The 15,262-nt window shown below is 37.0% G+C and overlaps 1 protein-coding gene across 6 annotated transcripts in view; it reads right to left on the reverse strand.

Annotated features, from left to right (window-relative positions):
* Positions 1-15,262, reverse strand: part of PHKB (phosphorylase kinase regulatory subunit beta) — a 216,641-nt gene that overhangs the window by 4,717 nt on the left and 196,662 nt on the right. For all 6 annotated transcript variants that reach the window (XM_004264871.3, XM_033418877.2, XM_004264872.4 and 3 more), the window contains 2 exons: positions 9,297-9,431; positions 3,051-3,180 (listed from right to left, as the gene is read on the reverse strand). In XM_004264871.3, coding sequence (XP_004264919.1) covers positions 3,051-3,180; positions 9,297-9,431 — 265 coding nt within the window. The remainder of the gene's footprint in view (positions 1-3,050; positions 3,181-9,296; positions 9,432-15,262) is intronic.

Raw genomic sequence — 15,262 nt, forward strand, 5'->3', positions numbered from 1 at the left:
TGTGCTTCACTTTACTGCACTTTGCAGATTGTGTTTTACAAATTGAAGGTTTGTGGCAACCCTGTGTTGTTATATGACGGTTACCAATTTTTAGCAATAAAGTACTTTTTAATTAAGGTACGTGCATTGTTTTTTTAGACATAATGCTATTGCACACTTAGTAGACTACAGTATAGTATAAACATAATTTTTATATGCACTGGAAAACCAGAAAATTTTATGTAATTTGCTTTATTGCAATCGTCTGGAACCAAACCTGCAATATTTGAGATATGCCTGTAATTATAACTGTTTAGATGTCTAGCAATGAGACTAATGGGGTCACAGAAGAAAAGGAAGAACTTTTCATGGGTTCACATCAGTTTCCTTTTAATATATCTCATTTGAAAAGTCAACCTAGCTAGTATGCAATACAATAGTTAAACCTAGAGAAGAGACAACAAGGCTGCCTTATTTTCCAATCTCTGAAAGAAGTGGCAAGTGTAGCAGAGAAGTTAAGAGAAAAGGCTCAGAAGTCAAATTGCCGGGGAAGGGGGTTGCACTCTGGGTCAGCTACTTCCTAGATGTGTGACCTTGGAAAAACCACTTATCTGTGCTTTAGTTTCCTCATCTGTCAAACAGTAACAATAAAGTACCTAACTCAAAAGACTGTTGTGAGAATTAAAGGAGCACTTAGAAAAGTGCCTGGCACATAAAAATACTTAACATGTAGTTGTTGTTAGCAAGGAGAAAATACTAAATGTAAGTGGCCCAGGCAATTAGACAATTAAAAGAATATCTGGTAGGTATTAGCGGGGGTTGGGAAAGAAGCTAACAAAACATTGCCAGAGTCCACTGTACATGGACACAAGGCCTAGCAGAAGAAGCAGGACACGAACAGTAGAGGCCAGTTCCCCACCCACAGGAGACAGAGCTGCTCCATACAACGGTCACAGAGCATCTGGGAAAGGGCTGGAGCACCTATACTGGCGGCCGACAAGAACCACTCAACAGTTTGTTAATAGCATAAAGAATCCTTTTAAAAAGTTCTTATTCATTTTTGAAAATAAATAATAGATTCACAAAGTTCAAATTCTGAAAGGTTAAAAAGGGTTTTCAGTGAAAAGCTGCTCTGTCCCCCCAGACCACATTTCCTTTTCCCAAAGGCAAAGACTAGAACGCTACCAATTTCTTATGGATCCTTTCAGAAATACCCTATGTACATATAAACAAAATGAGTATGGGTGTGCGTATTTAAGAATATTTTATTTTCACAGATATAGAGATCAAACTAGTAGTTGCCAGTGGGGTGAGGGAAGAGGAGAGGGGCAAGATAGGGGTAAGGGACTACGAGGTACAAACTATGCATAAAATAAATAAGCTGCAAGTATATACTATATAGCAGTGGTCCCCAAACTTTTTGGCACCAGGGACTGGTTTCATGGAAGACAATTTTTCTACAGAGCAGGGTGGGGGTGGGAGGGGATGGTTTTGGGATGATGCAAGCGCATTACATTTATTGTGAACTTTATTTCTATTATTATTACATTGTAATATATAATGAAATAATTATACAACTCACCATAATGCAGAATCAGTGGGAGCCCTGAGCTTGTTTTCACTTGCCACTGCCTGTAGGGTTTTGATATGAGTCTGCAAGCAACTGATTTATTATGGTCTCTGTGCAGTCAAACCTCTCTGCTAATGATAATCTGTATTTAGAGCCACTCCCCAGCGCTAGCATCACTGCCTCAGCTCCACCTCAGATCATCAGGCATTAGATTCTCATAAGGGGCACGCAACCTAGATCCCTCGCATGCGCAGTTCACAGCAGGGTTTGCGCTCCTATGAGAATCTAATGCTGCCACTGATCTGACAAGAGGTGCAGCTCAGGATGTAATGCGAGCGATGGGGAGTGGCTGTAAATACAGATGAAGCTTCACTTGCTCACTCGCCCGCCACTCACCTCCTGCTGTGCAGCCCACTTCCTAACAGGCCATGGACCAGTACTGGTCTGTGGCCCAGGGGTTGGGGACCCCTGCTATACAGCACAGGGAATACAGCCTATATTTTATAATAACATTAAATAGAGTATAATTTATAAAAATACTGAATCACTATGTTGTACACCTGAAACTAATATTGTAAATCAAGTATACTTCAATAAAAAAAAGAATACTTTGTATAAAGACTTTCATCAAGAATAATTTGTTTGATGTTTCAACACTATAAACAGATACACTACTCCATTTCTTGAAGGCCTAATTATTCCCTGACACCTAAATCATTGTGCATAAGCACAATGATTTAGGTGTCAGGATTAAATAAAATAATTAAATCAAAGAGGCAGGGCAGTTTATATAACTTGGGAAACCATCTAAAGGAGGGAACACTAATTCATTCGGACCAACGGTAAGTTACATCTCAATTAAATGATTGTCTAATGACCTAAAAAGTTACTGTACTTTTCACATTCAGTACAGTTCTTAACTAGTAATTTCCTTATCCACAGCATTACTAAGTCACCTTGTTTCTTAAGACTGATTTGGTTCTGTCTTTTGAATGTATGTTTTCCTGTTTGTGAGGTCCCCCAGCACTGGCCCATTACAGTTGGTGGTGAAGGAATACCACCACTCAGTAATGTCAATATAAGAAACCCTAAATTCACTAATAAGCAAACAAAGGAAGGATAGATTGCTTGGCAAAAGGTTTGACCATACGGTGTCTTTAAACTGAGAACTTCCTTGAAACATCTGAAATATGATAAAACAAAATTTTTTTTTTATTGAATACAACTTTCAAGCAAAATATCCATTTGTAAAACAAGGCTTTTTTATAGAGGAACACTAAAATTGAAAAATAAAAGGAACTCAGATTGGGAAAAAATATTTCCAATCCAATTGACCAGACTTATTTTCTCCCTTCAGGTATCTGGATACCCCTACTTTAAATACTCTTAGAAAATGGAATAAGTAGAAAAGTTATTTTCAAAGCAGAGAAGGAAAGAACTCTCTGCTCCTTGAGGTCCCTTTAGAAGTCCCTTTACTGACACAAACAGAGTGGGGCTGTACCTGGGGCAAATGCCTTCCAGCTACAATGATTCCATTGGGTGTGCGCTCCAGGATCTGCCACACTCGGTCATAGAACCCAGGGGGAGTTCTATTCAAAGACCCATCGATCTGACGCCTGTTCAGCCAACATCTGTAGACCAAAAGAAAATGCCTCAGTGTTGAAAAACAAGCTTGTTCTGGCAGAAAGCAGGGCTTTTATATGGATTAACTGTTCCAATAGAGTGAGCAAGAAAAGCCAAATTCCATCAATGATGCTTATCTACCATGTGTTACAGAGGTTACTAAATATTTCAAAGTGAAAACAGAGCTTGCAGGAAAGGAAAAAACCCCCAAGATTTAAAGAAATTTAACAAGCAAAATGTTATTCTCTAGTAAGTTACTTACAACTCACTATGTGATTAAATGACTTTCTAACATATAAAGCAGCTCAATGTAAAAACACAGCAGCAGTCATTTTTAAAATTAGTTCATGTGGTCCTCACATACAATAAAATGTAAGCTCCATGAAGACATGGGCATTGTATTGATATATATAGCTTGATCATTCCTATACACTTCTCCAAGAAAGGTGCTTAATAAACACCTGATAAGTGGGTGAATGCTCAAAAAAGCATGATGTATCTAATGAAATTACCTTATTTTAAACCTTATGTGTCAATTTAAACCTTATATTTAGTTTTAAACCTTAATTTAAATATGGCCAAAGTACCAGTGCTGAAGAATCAGTTACCAAATTTTACATGTCATAATAATCGACATGTAAGAGTCAAAATTCTAGATCTATTATTTGCATGGATAAAGTATTAAACCTTAAAGATATAATAGTTATTTCAATCACAAACTGCTAAAGATGCAGAATTTGCATAATCTGAAAAGAACACACAAATGACATAGTAGTATATTCTTACAAAAGCTGAAGATAGTAACAAATATAAACTTTTTATACTTGGTATTAAAACAGGCTGCAGAGTAAAATGTGTCATCAACCACAAGGCGGGAATGTAATGACCAACAGTATTTCTAGGTGTGAAAATAGCTATGCATGATACAGTAAACATAAAAAGACATTTTTGTTCTGGTGAAAGAGGACCAATGAAATTATATCACTACATAAGTGAGGAGGCACTTTTTTGGACATACAGCTTCTTTTGGTAGACCCACACTTGTGTGGCTGGGTTCAGTGCTATGCTAAAGAGAAAAAGCCAAAGGAGTTCCTTCATGATGTTTTATTTTGGATAATGGGTGTGCAAACTGAATATCCTATATTCTGCATTTGATTTTTCCCCTTATTTCCTTTGTTTGGCAACAACAAAAGAGATGTTTTCCGAGTTCTATGAAGTCATGGTTAATACTATAAAAAGGAGATGTTTGCTTAGAACAACATAAAAGGTAGAAATGTGTGAATACTCACAGAGGAGGAATTATTTTAGAAGAATTCTCTTATTTTTACTTTTTTGGCTTCTTATTTTGAAAAAAATTAGACTTACAGAAAAGTAAAAAAAAAAAATTAATGAAGTTCCTCTTTACTCAACTTCCTCTACTTCTGTCATCTTACATGACCAATAGCACAACTATTCGAAACCAGGAAATAAACTACTAATCTATGGGCCTTATTCAAATTTTGCCAATTTCACCACAAATATCCTTGTTTTGCGCCTGGATCCCATCCAGGACCCCACACTGCATTTAGTTTCCAGGTCTCCTTAGGCTCCTCTACTCTGTGACAGTTCCTCAATCTTCATCTTTCACGACTTAGACATTTTAGAAATGTCAGTTATTTTGTAGAATGTACCTCAATTTAGGTTCGTCTGACGTTTTCTCATGATAAGACTTAGGTTATGCATTTTTCACAGGAATACCCAGAAATAGTTGTACCCTTCTCAGCACATCATATCAGGGGGTATGTGATGTTGATGTATCTTATTAATGGTGATGTTAACCTTGATCATTTAGTTAAGGTGGAGTCTGCTGGGTTTCTGCACTGTCAAGTTACAATTTTTCCTTTTACAATTAAAAAGTATCTTGAATGGAAATACTTTGAAATTATGCAAATTTTCCATTTCTCATCATACTTCTACCCACTAAATTTAGTGGTTCTTGCCTGCAATAGTTATTACTCTTGTATTTGCCTAATGGTGATTTTTTTATTTCCATCATTCCATCTATACTTATTAATTGGAATTCCATTGTAATACAAGTCCCTTCTCTCCCATTTATCTACTTATATCAGCATGGACTCATGGATATTTATTCTACCAGATGTAATCCAATAGTATCATTATTTATTTTCTTGCTCAAATTGTTCCAGCTTTGGCCATTGAGTCTTCTTCACATTGTCTCCAGCATCCTTCTAACACACCTCTATAATTTTTGGGAGCATTTTCTTACTTTCTGGTACCACAAGATGCTCCAGGTTCATCTTGTACTTTTCTTGCCCCAGCCCTGGAATCAACCATTTCTCCAAGGAACTCTGGTTCCTTTATTAGAAAGTGGTATTTGGAAATCAATATCTGGGCACTAGGTTTGCTCATTGCTATTGGGGTTTCATTGCTTCTAGGTTCTTTCAGTGGACAATTAGAAAAGATATGGATGTATGCTCGCATATACACATCCACATTTATTGCTGTATCTATACATCTGTGTAAAAATCATGAATTCATACTGATACTCCCAATTCCAGCCCAAAACCACAGGGTATATTCTAGCCACTCCTCTTTCCTTATTTGTAACTACATTTTCCAACAGTAAAAAAAAATCTGGCTCAAATTAGCCACATTTACTTATTTATTTAATATCAGTGTGTGTATGTATACACACCATATATATAACACTATGTGTGTATGTGTGCATATATATATATATATAAATAAATATATATAAATTCCAGAATTGCTAATTCCTACCTCTGTGAGAAAAAAATTTATTATACAGAATACAGGATTTGTGTGCAGTTCTTTTTTGTTCAGCTTTACAGTGTCTAGTCAATGTTTTCCAAAGGTACTTTGGTTAATTCTTGTCATCCCCTCCCCCTTCAGTGTGGTAATATTATTCATTTGTAATATGGTTAGGGTCAGTTGTTACTGTTTGTATTCTATTTTGGGTACCTTGCACACATGGATTAATTTTAATTAATTATTTATATTTGGGGAATATAAAACATTACCATAGTTTGAGTCAGAGCTATTCAAATGGTATACTCAAATGGAAGGTATATTCAAATGGAAGTATTGCTCAACCCTCAACCCTACTGCACTGTACCTATTTTTTTCATTCTTTCCACCCTGTTCCTCCCCACTCCCTGAAGGTAACCAATTTCATTAGTTTCTGATTTATCCTTCCTGTATTTCTTCTGTAAAAGTAAGCAGATATCCCCTTCTTTCTTACATGAAGAGTAGCGTACGATACATACTCTTTTTTACTTTGCTGGGTTTTAAAAACATTTTTATTTTATTTATTTTACTTATTTATTTTGGTTGCTCCTGGTCTTAGTTGTGGCAGGCGGATTCCTTAGTTGTAGCTCACAGCCTCCTTAGTTGCGGTTCAGCAGCTCCTTAGCTGCAGCATGTATGTTCCTTAGTTGTGGCACATGTGCTCCTTAGTTGCGGCTGGCGGGCTCTCTAGCTGCAGTTCATGGGCTTCTTAGTCGTGGCATGCGAACTCCCAGCCACAGCATGCATGTGGGATCCAGTTCCCTGACCAGGGATCGAACCCGCATTTCCCCACACTGGAAGGCAGATTCTCAACCACTGCGCCACCAGGGAAGTCCTCTGGTTTCTCTTCAGAGTGTGTAAATCTTTTGCCTTTTACTTTGCTGTTTTTATGTAATGATATAGCCTAGAAATTATTCTATATCAGTTCATAGAGACCACACTCATTCTTTTTTCACAACTTCATAGTACTCCACTGTGTGGACATACCAGTTTATTCAAATAATCCCTCATGCATGGGGACTAAGGTCATAGGCATTCCAAAATTTGCAATTATAAACAATGATGCAATGAACAACCTTGTGCATATATATAATACCTATTCATGCTGTTGGAGGCAACCTCCAGGGTGGGTCCCTAAAAGTAAGACTGCTGGGTCAAAGGGTAAGGGCAAATGTAGACTTTTTTTTAGATGTTGTCCAATTCCCATATAGAAGAGTTGTAGTCACCAGATATATATAGGAGTGTCTGTTTCTCCACAGCCTCAGCAAATGTTTGCCATACTGTTTAACTTTGCTAGTCTGATAGATGAGAAATGGTATCTCAATGTGTTTTAATTTACATTTCTCTAATTATGAGTTAGTTTGAACATCTTTCCAAATATTTAAGGTCCATTTTTAAATTTTTTAAATGAATTGATCAATCATATTTTCCCCCATTTTTCTCTTAGGTTTTTGGTTCTTTGTCCCTCAGTTTCTAAGATTCTTGGATATTAGCTCTTTGTAACAAATGTTCTGTTCCAGCTTCGCAGTTGTCTTTTGGCACTGTCTATTTTTTCACCATGAAAAATGTTGCTTTTAATTTTTATATAGTCTTAATAATCTTTTACTGCCCCTGGGTTTGAATCATAGTTAGAAAGTCTTTCCCATACCAAGGTTACAAAGGAATTTACCCATGTTTTCTTTTTTTTTGAATTTATTTTTTTATATTTATTCCATTTTATTTTTTTGGGCTGCGTTGAGTCTTTGTTGCTATGCACGGGCTTTCTCTAGTTGCAGTGAGCTGGGGCTACTCTCTGTTGTGGTGTGCGGGCTTCTCATTGCAGTGGCTTCTCTTGTTGCGGAGCACAGGCTCTAGGCATGTGGGCTTCAGTAGTTGCAGCACACATGCTCAATAGTTGTGGCTTGCAGGCTCTAGAGTGCAGGCTCAGTAGTTGTGGCACAGGGGCTTAGTTGTTCTGTGGCATGAGGGATCTTCCTGGACCAGGGCTTGAACCTGTGTCTCCTGCATTGGGAGATGGATTCTTAACCACTGTGCCACCAGGGAAGTCCCAACCCATGTCTTCTTTTAGCACTAGTATGGTTTCATTTTTTTTTTTTAACGTTTAGATCACTAATCTGTTTGGAGTTTATTCTCAAGTACAGTATAAAGTATGAATTTTATTTTATCTTTTCCAAATGGCTATCCAGTTGTCCCATCACTATTTATTTAAAAAGTCCATCCTTGACCCAATGATTTTGAGATGTCATACATGAAATTATCATACATGAAATTTCCATAAGTTCTTGGGGGGTCTATTTCTGGACTTTTTATTCTGTTCAACTGTTCTATTTTTCTGTTCATGTACCAGCATCACGTTATTTTAATTATAAAGACTTTTAAATATTTTTACTGTCTCTCTTAGGGCAAGTCTTTGTTTTATGTTTTTCTGGTTATTCTTGCATGTTTGTTTTTCCACAAGAAGTTTAGTATTAACTGGTATAACTCCATAAGACAGCTTGTTGGAATTTTATTGGAATTTCATTAAACTTGTAAACAGACATCTTTAAAATGTTGAATTTTCCTAAGAACAAGGATGCTCTTCCATTTGTTCAAATATACTTTTGCAGAAGACTTCTTCTCTAGGTATTTCTAGGCATATAACTATACCTTGGAAAGTACCAGGCACACAGATAGTGCTCAATAAATGCTTGCTTAAATAATTTTATTAAAGCACTTTCTGTAATAAAGATAACTCTTCAATTTAATGCAATCCAAAGTATTTGTTTTGTTTTTATTCTAAGGTTAGCACAAGTTAAGTCTAAGACAAGTTTTACCTGAATAAGTTTACAGTCTACTTAGAGAGACAGAGTTACAGGCAAGATATTTAAGTAACATTACCAAATCCAAACTTTTATGCCAAAATGTTGGGAGGAATTGACCAAAGTGGAATGAAGTGTTACATTCTGCATAGAATAATAAAGATTAAGAAACATTTACAATCTATACCTGAAAAAAGTATAAAATTCAAATCAACACAAAATCACAACTGAAGACAATTTTTTTTTTTTTTTTTGCGGTACGCGGGCCTCTCACTGTTGTGGCCTCTCCCGTTGCGGAGCACAGGCTCCGGACGCGCAGGCTCAGCGGCCATGGCTCACGGGCCCAGCCGCTCCACGGCATGTGGGATCTTCCCCGACCGGGGCATGAACCCGTGTCCCCTGCATCGGCAGGCGGACTCTCAACCACTGCGCCGCCAGGGAAGCCCTGAAGACAATTTTAATTAGTATCTCTAGGTATGCTGCCCATCTACTGGTCTTTGATAAAGGACCCTCATTACCTTCCATTCCTTTGAGGCTGCAGAATATCCAACAGAAGCTGTTTCACTTCAGTAGGTGACAACTGATATAAGTCTCTGGCTCGCTTGTTTCCACCACGGATCTGCAGTTCATACTTCATAGCATGGATGATCCACCTGAAACAAAACAGGGAAAGCATGAATCAATAACTCTTGAAATAAAATCACCTTGTGCTTCTTTTGGCAATGCCCTTAACAGCACTGACCCATCCAAAGAGGAATGAAGAAAAGGCCATTTGAATTTCCTGAACTGCTGATATAATTACTTCCATCAAGATTATGTGACATGATCAGCCTCTTAAAAATGAGCCCTGCTTGTGCATATGTGGATAGGTAGTAAAACATGAAAATAGACAGATACTGGGGCTTCCCTGGTGGCGCAGTGGTTGAGAACCTGCCTGCCAATGCAGGGAACACGGGTTCGAGCCCTGGTCTGGGAAGATCCCACATGCCGCGGAGCAACTGGGCCCGTGGGCCACGGCTACTGAGCCTGCGCGTCTGGAGCCTGTGCTCCGCAACAAGAGAGGCCGAGACAGTGAGGGGCCCACGCACCGCGATGAAGAGTGGCCCCCGCTCGCCGCAACTAGAGGAAGCCCTCGCACAGAAACGACGACCCAACACAGCCAAAAATAAATAAATAAATTTATAAAAAAAGAAAATAGACAGATACTTAGGTTCTTACCAAATGAGATTGATAAGTAGTGGCTGCCACACTACTATTTTCTTAATACTAGATATATGAAAAAAACAAATAGGATAAAAATAAATCATTTTAAGAAATGGGCTGAGATATGCTATTACATACACATTCCTTTCCCAGGAAGGACAAGTATTTTTTACCTACTTCATTTATTTTGTAGTCATTAATTGGAAGGGACAGAGGAGAAATACCTGCCTTTGAAATACAGGCACACAGTTAGTTATAACTTAATTATACTAGTATATCAGAGAACATACTTTAATCAGTAGATTTCAGAAGAATCTATTCTTTAATAGATATTTAAATGCTGTTCATAAAACACATTTGTATTACAGAAAGAGCTTTAATGTGATTATTTAGGAAAGCATTTATTGAGTACTATTTGTGTGCCTGGTAGTTATGTGCCCAGAAATGCCTAAAATATTTCATTATTTTATGTGTAAATAATTTTATTATTTAACTTGAGAAGCTTTTAGTAAGTATTTTTACAGTTTCATCTCATTTCATTTATTGTATTCTGAGGAAAGAACTCGGATAAACTAGTTATGCAAACCAAAGAAAACTCAGGAAATAATACTATGCCTTAGGGAACCAGAACTCTACAGACCATTAGGAAAAGCTAGGGAATTAGTTTTACACAGCAGATTCCTGTGCTTTATCCTTAAATCCTTTGGTGAACACTGAATAACAAACAGAGACAGAGAACTCCAAAGAACATGTCTTCATTCACCCAGGCTTTGTCTCCCAAAGGGGATACTGTGTAGCCAGCCCACAGGTAGAAACATCTAGTTACAGCAACAAAGATTTAAAGTGGCGAAGTTACTGTGCCCAAATATTTCAATATCTTTCTCTTATACACTTCTTTGAAAGACTGCCTACAGGTTATTGCAGGTACAGAGATGAAAATGTTAGGTGGAAATAATCAAAAGATTCAAGTCCTTCTTTCTGCCAAGGTTGGTTTGCAAAACAACAGTGATGCATCCTCATGGAATGACTTTACTCTCTCTCAATGGAAAAAATGGTAAGAAAAATGGTAATCGTTTCCAGTTGAGCAGGAAGTAATATCAACCAAGCATATTACCCTGCCCACTGGGCCAGGCCATAAGCCACAAGGCAGTGTGTCTCCTGTGACTGCTCCAATCCCTCTGATAAGGCAACTCTCAGCTCTTTTTCCTATCCTCTTCACTATTCTTTGTTGTTGCCATTTCTGGAAGTTAGGAATTTAACTAGTCTGCCAGTCAAATGCAGACTATGTTGCATGACACTGAGATAGATTATAAAGGCATGAGAGATACACAAGGATAGAACATAATAATTTAAAAAATATATAACATTACTATTACTACTGATAGTACATGACAAATATTTAATACTTGCTCTTTGGTAAGAACACTAAAGATGACAAGGTATCTACAAACAACAAACTACATGTTCGTGAATTTTCTGGTATGTGCAACAACAGAATATGTAACGGAGTTAAGATGCATAATTTGCACTTCTCTAATCAGCTGAAAAGCAAAACTGGACTAAACCTGTATTATTGCCAAAGACTAGAATTTATTTACTTGTTCATCTTCATTATTATGAACTACATTTAATCAAAATGTTATACAAGCATAAAAGTCACAAGGATATAGTTACTAGTTACTCTGGATGTTTTGATGTTAAAGTTGCTTATGAAATTAGTTCTTTTAAAAATTTATTTTATTGGAGTATAATTGCTTTACAATGTTGTGTTCATTTCTCCTGTACAATGATACGTGAATCAGCTATATGTATACCTATATCTCCTCCCTCTTGGGCCTCCCTCCCCCACCCCATCCCACCCATCTAGGTTGTCACAGAGCACTGAGCTGAGCTCCCTGTGCTATACAGCAGGTTCCCACTAGATATCTATTTTACACATGGTAGTGTATTTATGTCAAACCTAATTAGTTGTTACAGCAACATTTCAGTTACAATAAACTGCTCCATGGACTCTCTTTAAAATATAAAAATTCTATTTTTAATTTTATAGGTTGGACAAAATTGTTTTCTGTTTATTATTTTATTTCTTTATTTAACATTTAAAATTTACATTTGAGGCAGCTTAGTATAATAGAAGGAACATCAAATTGAAAATCTAAAGACCAGCCTTTTGGTGTCCCCAAACAACTTAATGTCATGAAAAGAAAAATGGGGTAAAGGGGTACTGTTCTAGATTAAAAGTGACTTAAGAGATATAGCAACTAATGCCATGTGTGGGCCTTCTTTGGGACCCTGGTATTTTTAAAACAAAGTCATTTTGGGGACAACTAGAGAAATATGAATAAAAACAGTGTACCAGGTAATATTAAGGAATTATTGCTAACTTTGTTGGGTGTGATAATGGTACTGTGTTTATTAAGAAAATGTCCTTTTTCTTACTTTAGATATATACTTACTAAAATATTGAGGGGTAAACGTCAAAATGTCATTTGGCTGTAAATTTCCTTTATAATTTACAGCCAAAACAAAGTAAAGCAAATATAGTAAATATAAATTACTAACAATTGCTTATACCCATTTAAATAATGGGTATATAGGAATTTACCAAACTATTCTGTTATTACACATTTAAATATTTTCTTAGTGAAAAGAAAAAACAATGAAGACAGACCTGGATACCAATTCTGTCACTTACCAACTGAACCCCATTTCCAAGTTATTTTTCAAATGGGAATACTGTATTACTATTACTTGTTCAGCTCATTTTATGAAATTATTTTGAGGAATAAGTAAGACAATGTTATGTTAAAACTGTTAAAATGCTTTTGAAATTATAGAGTTCAATTTTTATGTCCAATTGTTATGTTCAAATTATGTTAGCAAACTCCTTTTATTTGACTTCTCAAACTCAGGTTGGAAGAAGTGCCTCATTGATTTCACTTCAGGAGGTGTCCTCTTCTAAAATAAGTAACTAAATTTTTTAAAACACTTACTTTTTAAGGTCCTCCCAAAACTTGAGTTATTAAAAGTAAACATTATCTATCACATTTACCTTTTAAAACCTTCAGTACCATAAACAAAGATAGTTGGAGATCTAAAAATTTCCCCTCTGGCTTCTATTTACAAAATCTCAGCAGTTCTGTGAGCAAATTATAGAAAACATTGTACTCAGCAGCCACCAAAGAAAGAAGATGACTTTTTTTAAAAAATAAATTTATTTATGGCTGTGTTGGGTCTTCGTTGCTGCATGTGGGCTTTCTCTAGTTGAGGCGAGCGAGGGCTACTCTTTGTTGCGGAGCATGGGCTCTAGGCGCACAGGCTTCAGTAGTTGTGGCACGTGGGCTCAGTAGTTGTGGCTGGCGGGCTAGAGCGCAGGCTCAGCAGTTGTGGCACATGGGCTTAGTTGCTTCGCGGCATGTGGGATCTTCCCGGACCAGGGATCAAACTTGTGGCCCCTGCACTGGCAGGCAGATTCTTAACCACAGAGCCACCAAGGAAGTCCCAGAAGGTACATTTGAGCACAAATGAATCTAACTTATTTGCCAGATTGTTAAAAATACATTATTCATTCAAAAATATTGGCCAAGTTAATCTGTTTAGCTTGGAATTCTTCAAAAGACTACAACAGAAACAGCCAAATAGCCTTATATATGAACAGACACTTAGAGAAAGTAAATAACCAAGTGAGTCACACAGTTTAGAAAATCAAAGACATTTTAATCCATTTTTAGAACTACTAATACAAAAGAGCATTAATTCCTTTGCATGGGAAAATCTGGCTTCTTACCCTCATTCCTGCTGACAAAGTCACCAAACCTGATTTGACAATTCCAATGTAAAAGCACTTAATGCAAAATGGGGAAAGCAAGCAAGCAAGCAACTGTGGAAGGTCAAAAGAATGAAGGTTATTCTTGGACCAGATCCTTATAAATTCAGTCTGCCTAAAGAACCAGCGACATGCTCTATTTGACAATAAGCAAATGAGAGAGAGGCAGATGCACACTACTGACCAGATCAACCTTCAAATGTAGCATGGTCTGACTTGACAATGAATTCCTCCACAATGCTGGAAAAATGTGAAGAGGTGGCCTAGTATTCCTATACAGTCCTGGGAATAAGTTTATCCTTCTAAAAACTCTCTTAATGTGAGGTTGGTTAGCATGTTGTGTATGTATTGGCATTTTCCTTTCCAACCTGCCCCAATTAAGGAGTGAAATATAAAATAAGGTACATGGAAACCTGACATCACTGGTAAATCAGAACAGCTGACATTTTCTGAAAAAATGTTATAAAGAATAGCACTGATCCACAGCAAGAAACAATTTTTAAAATAATCATTTTGAGGTTATTTCAAGATACTAAGAAGTATTTGCCAAGTTTACTGTTAAACACGTGAACAAATAACTGTGCAAACATTTTACTAAGCTATATGACAGGAGATGAAAAGTTGCAAGAAGGGACTGTTCTGCTTGATTCCTATTAATACAAAGAGGGAGACAATTTGATGAGGCAAAGTGAGCTTCCTGTTTGGTAACTGGAGAGAAATCACTCACCCACTCTACCTCTGATCTAATCATAACAGAATAGAGGTAGAACTCCATCATCTCACTTCTTTACCTCATATCAAATGGCAAAAGCAAAGTACTATGAATGAGTATCAAACCAGGCTAATGAACTCAGAGCTGCAATTATATCCTTTTTCCTTTACTGCACAAGCAATGTTATGGTCTGGTACCTATGACACCAAAGGACTTCTCTTAAGCACTGGATGTGTGATCCACAGATGCAGCTGTGGGCATTAGAAGACAAGACATGCATGGATCATAATGGCTTACAGAGGATGTCCTGGCAGTATGAAAAGCAGGGATGAAAAAAACTTGATAACATATATGCTCAGGGGTTGTCTCCTGAATAATAGACCTAGAACAGAAAGCAGTTGATTGGAGGTCTTTACAGTAATGGGCCTGTCAGGAACTTAATCTATTTCAACATGAAAGCTGGAGCACAAATCAATAATGAGACAGCAAATCAAATCATTATCACACTAGAATACCATTCCTGTGAGCAGGTTAATTTTGTTCACTGGAGTGCCTGATAGCAGTAATGTTGAAGAAATTGCATTGGCAGGATTAACCTTGGGAAAAAGAGAAAAGAAACATGGTGGTATTGGTTTAAAGCAATTGAGGCAGTGGGTGATGTAAATAAATAAAATTTAAAAATCCAAAAACCTCAGAGAGAGAGGTTAAAACAGAGAGATACAAGCATACATAGTGCAGGAGAA

This window comes from Orcinus orca, chromosome 20 (assembly GCF_937001465.1).
Source record: "Orcinus orca chromosome 20, mOrcOrc1.1, whole genome shotgun sequence".
NCBI lineage: Eukaryota > Metazoa > Chordata > Mammalia > Artiodactyla > Delphinidae > Orcinus > Orcinus orca.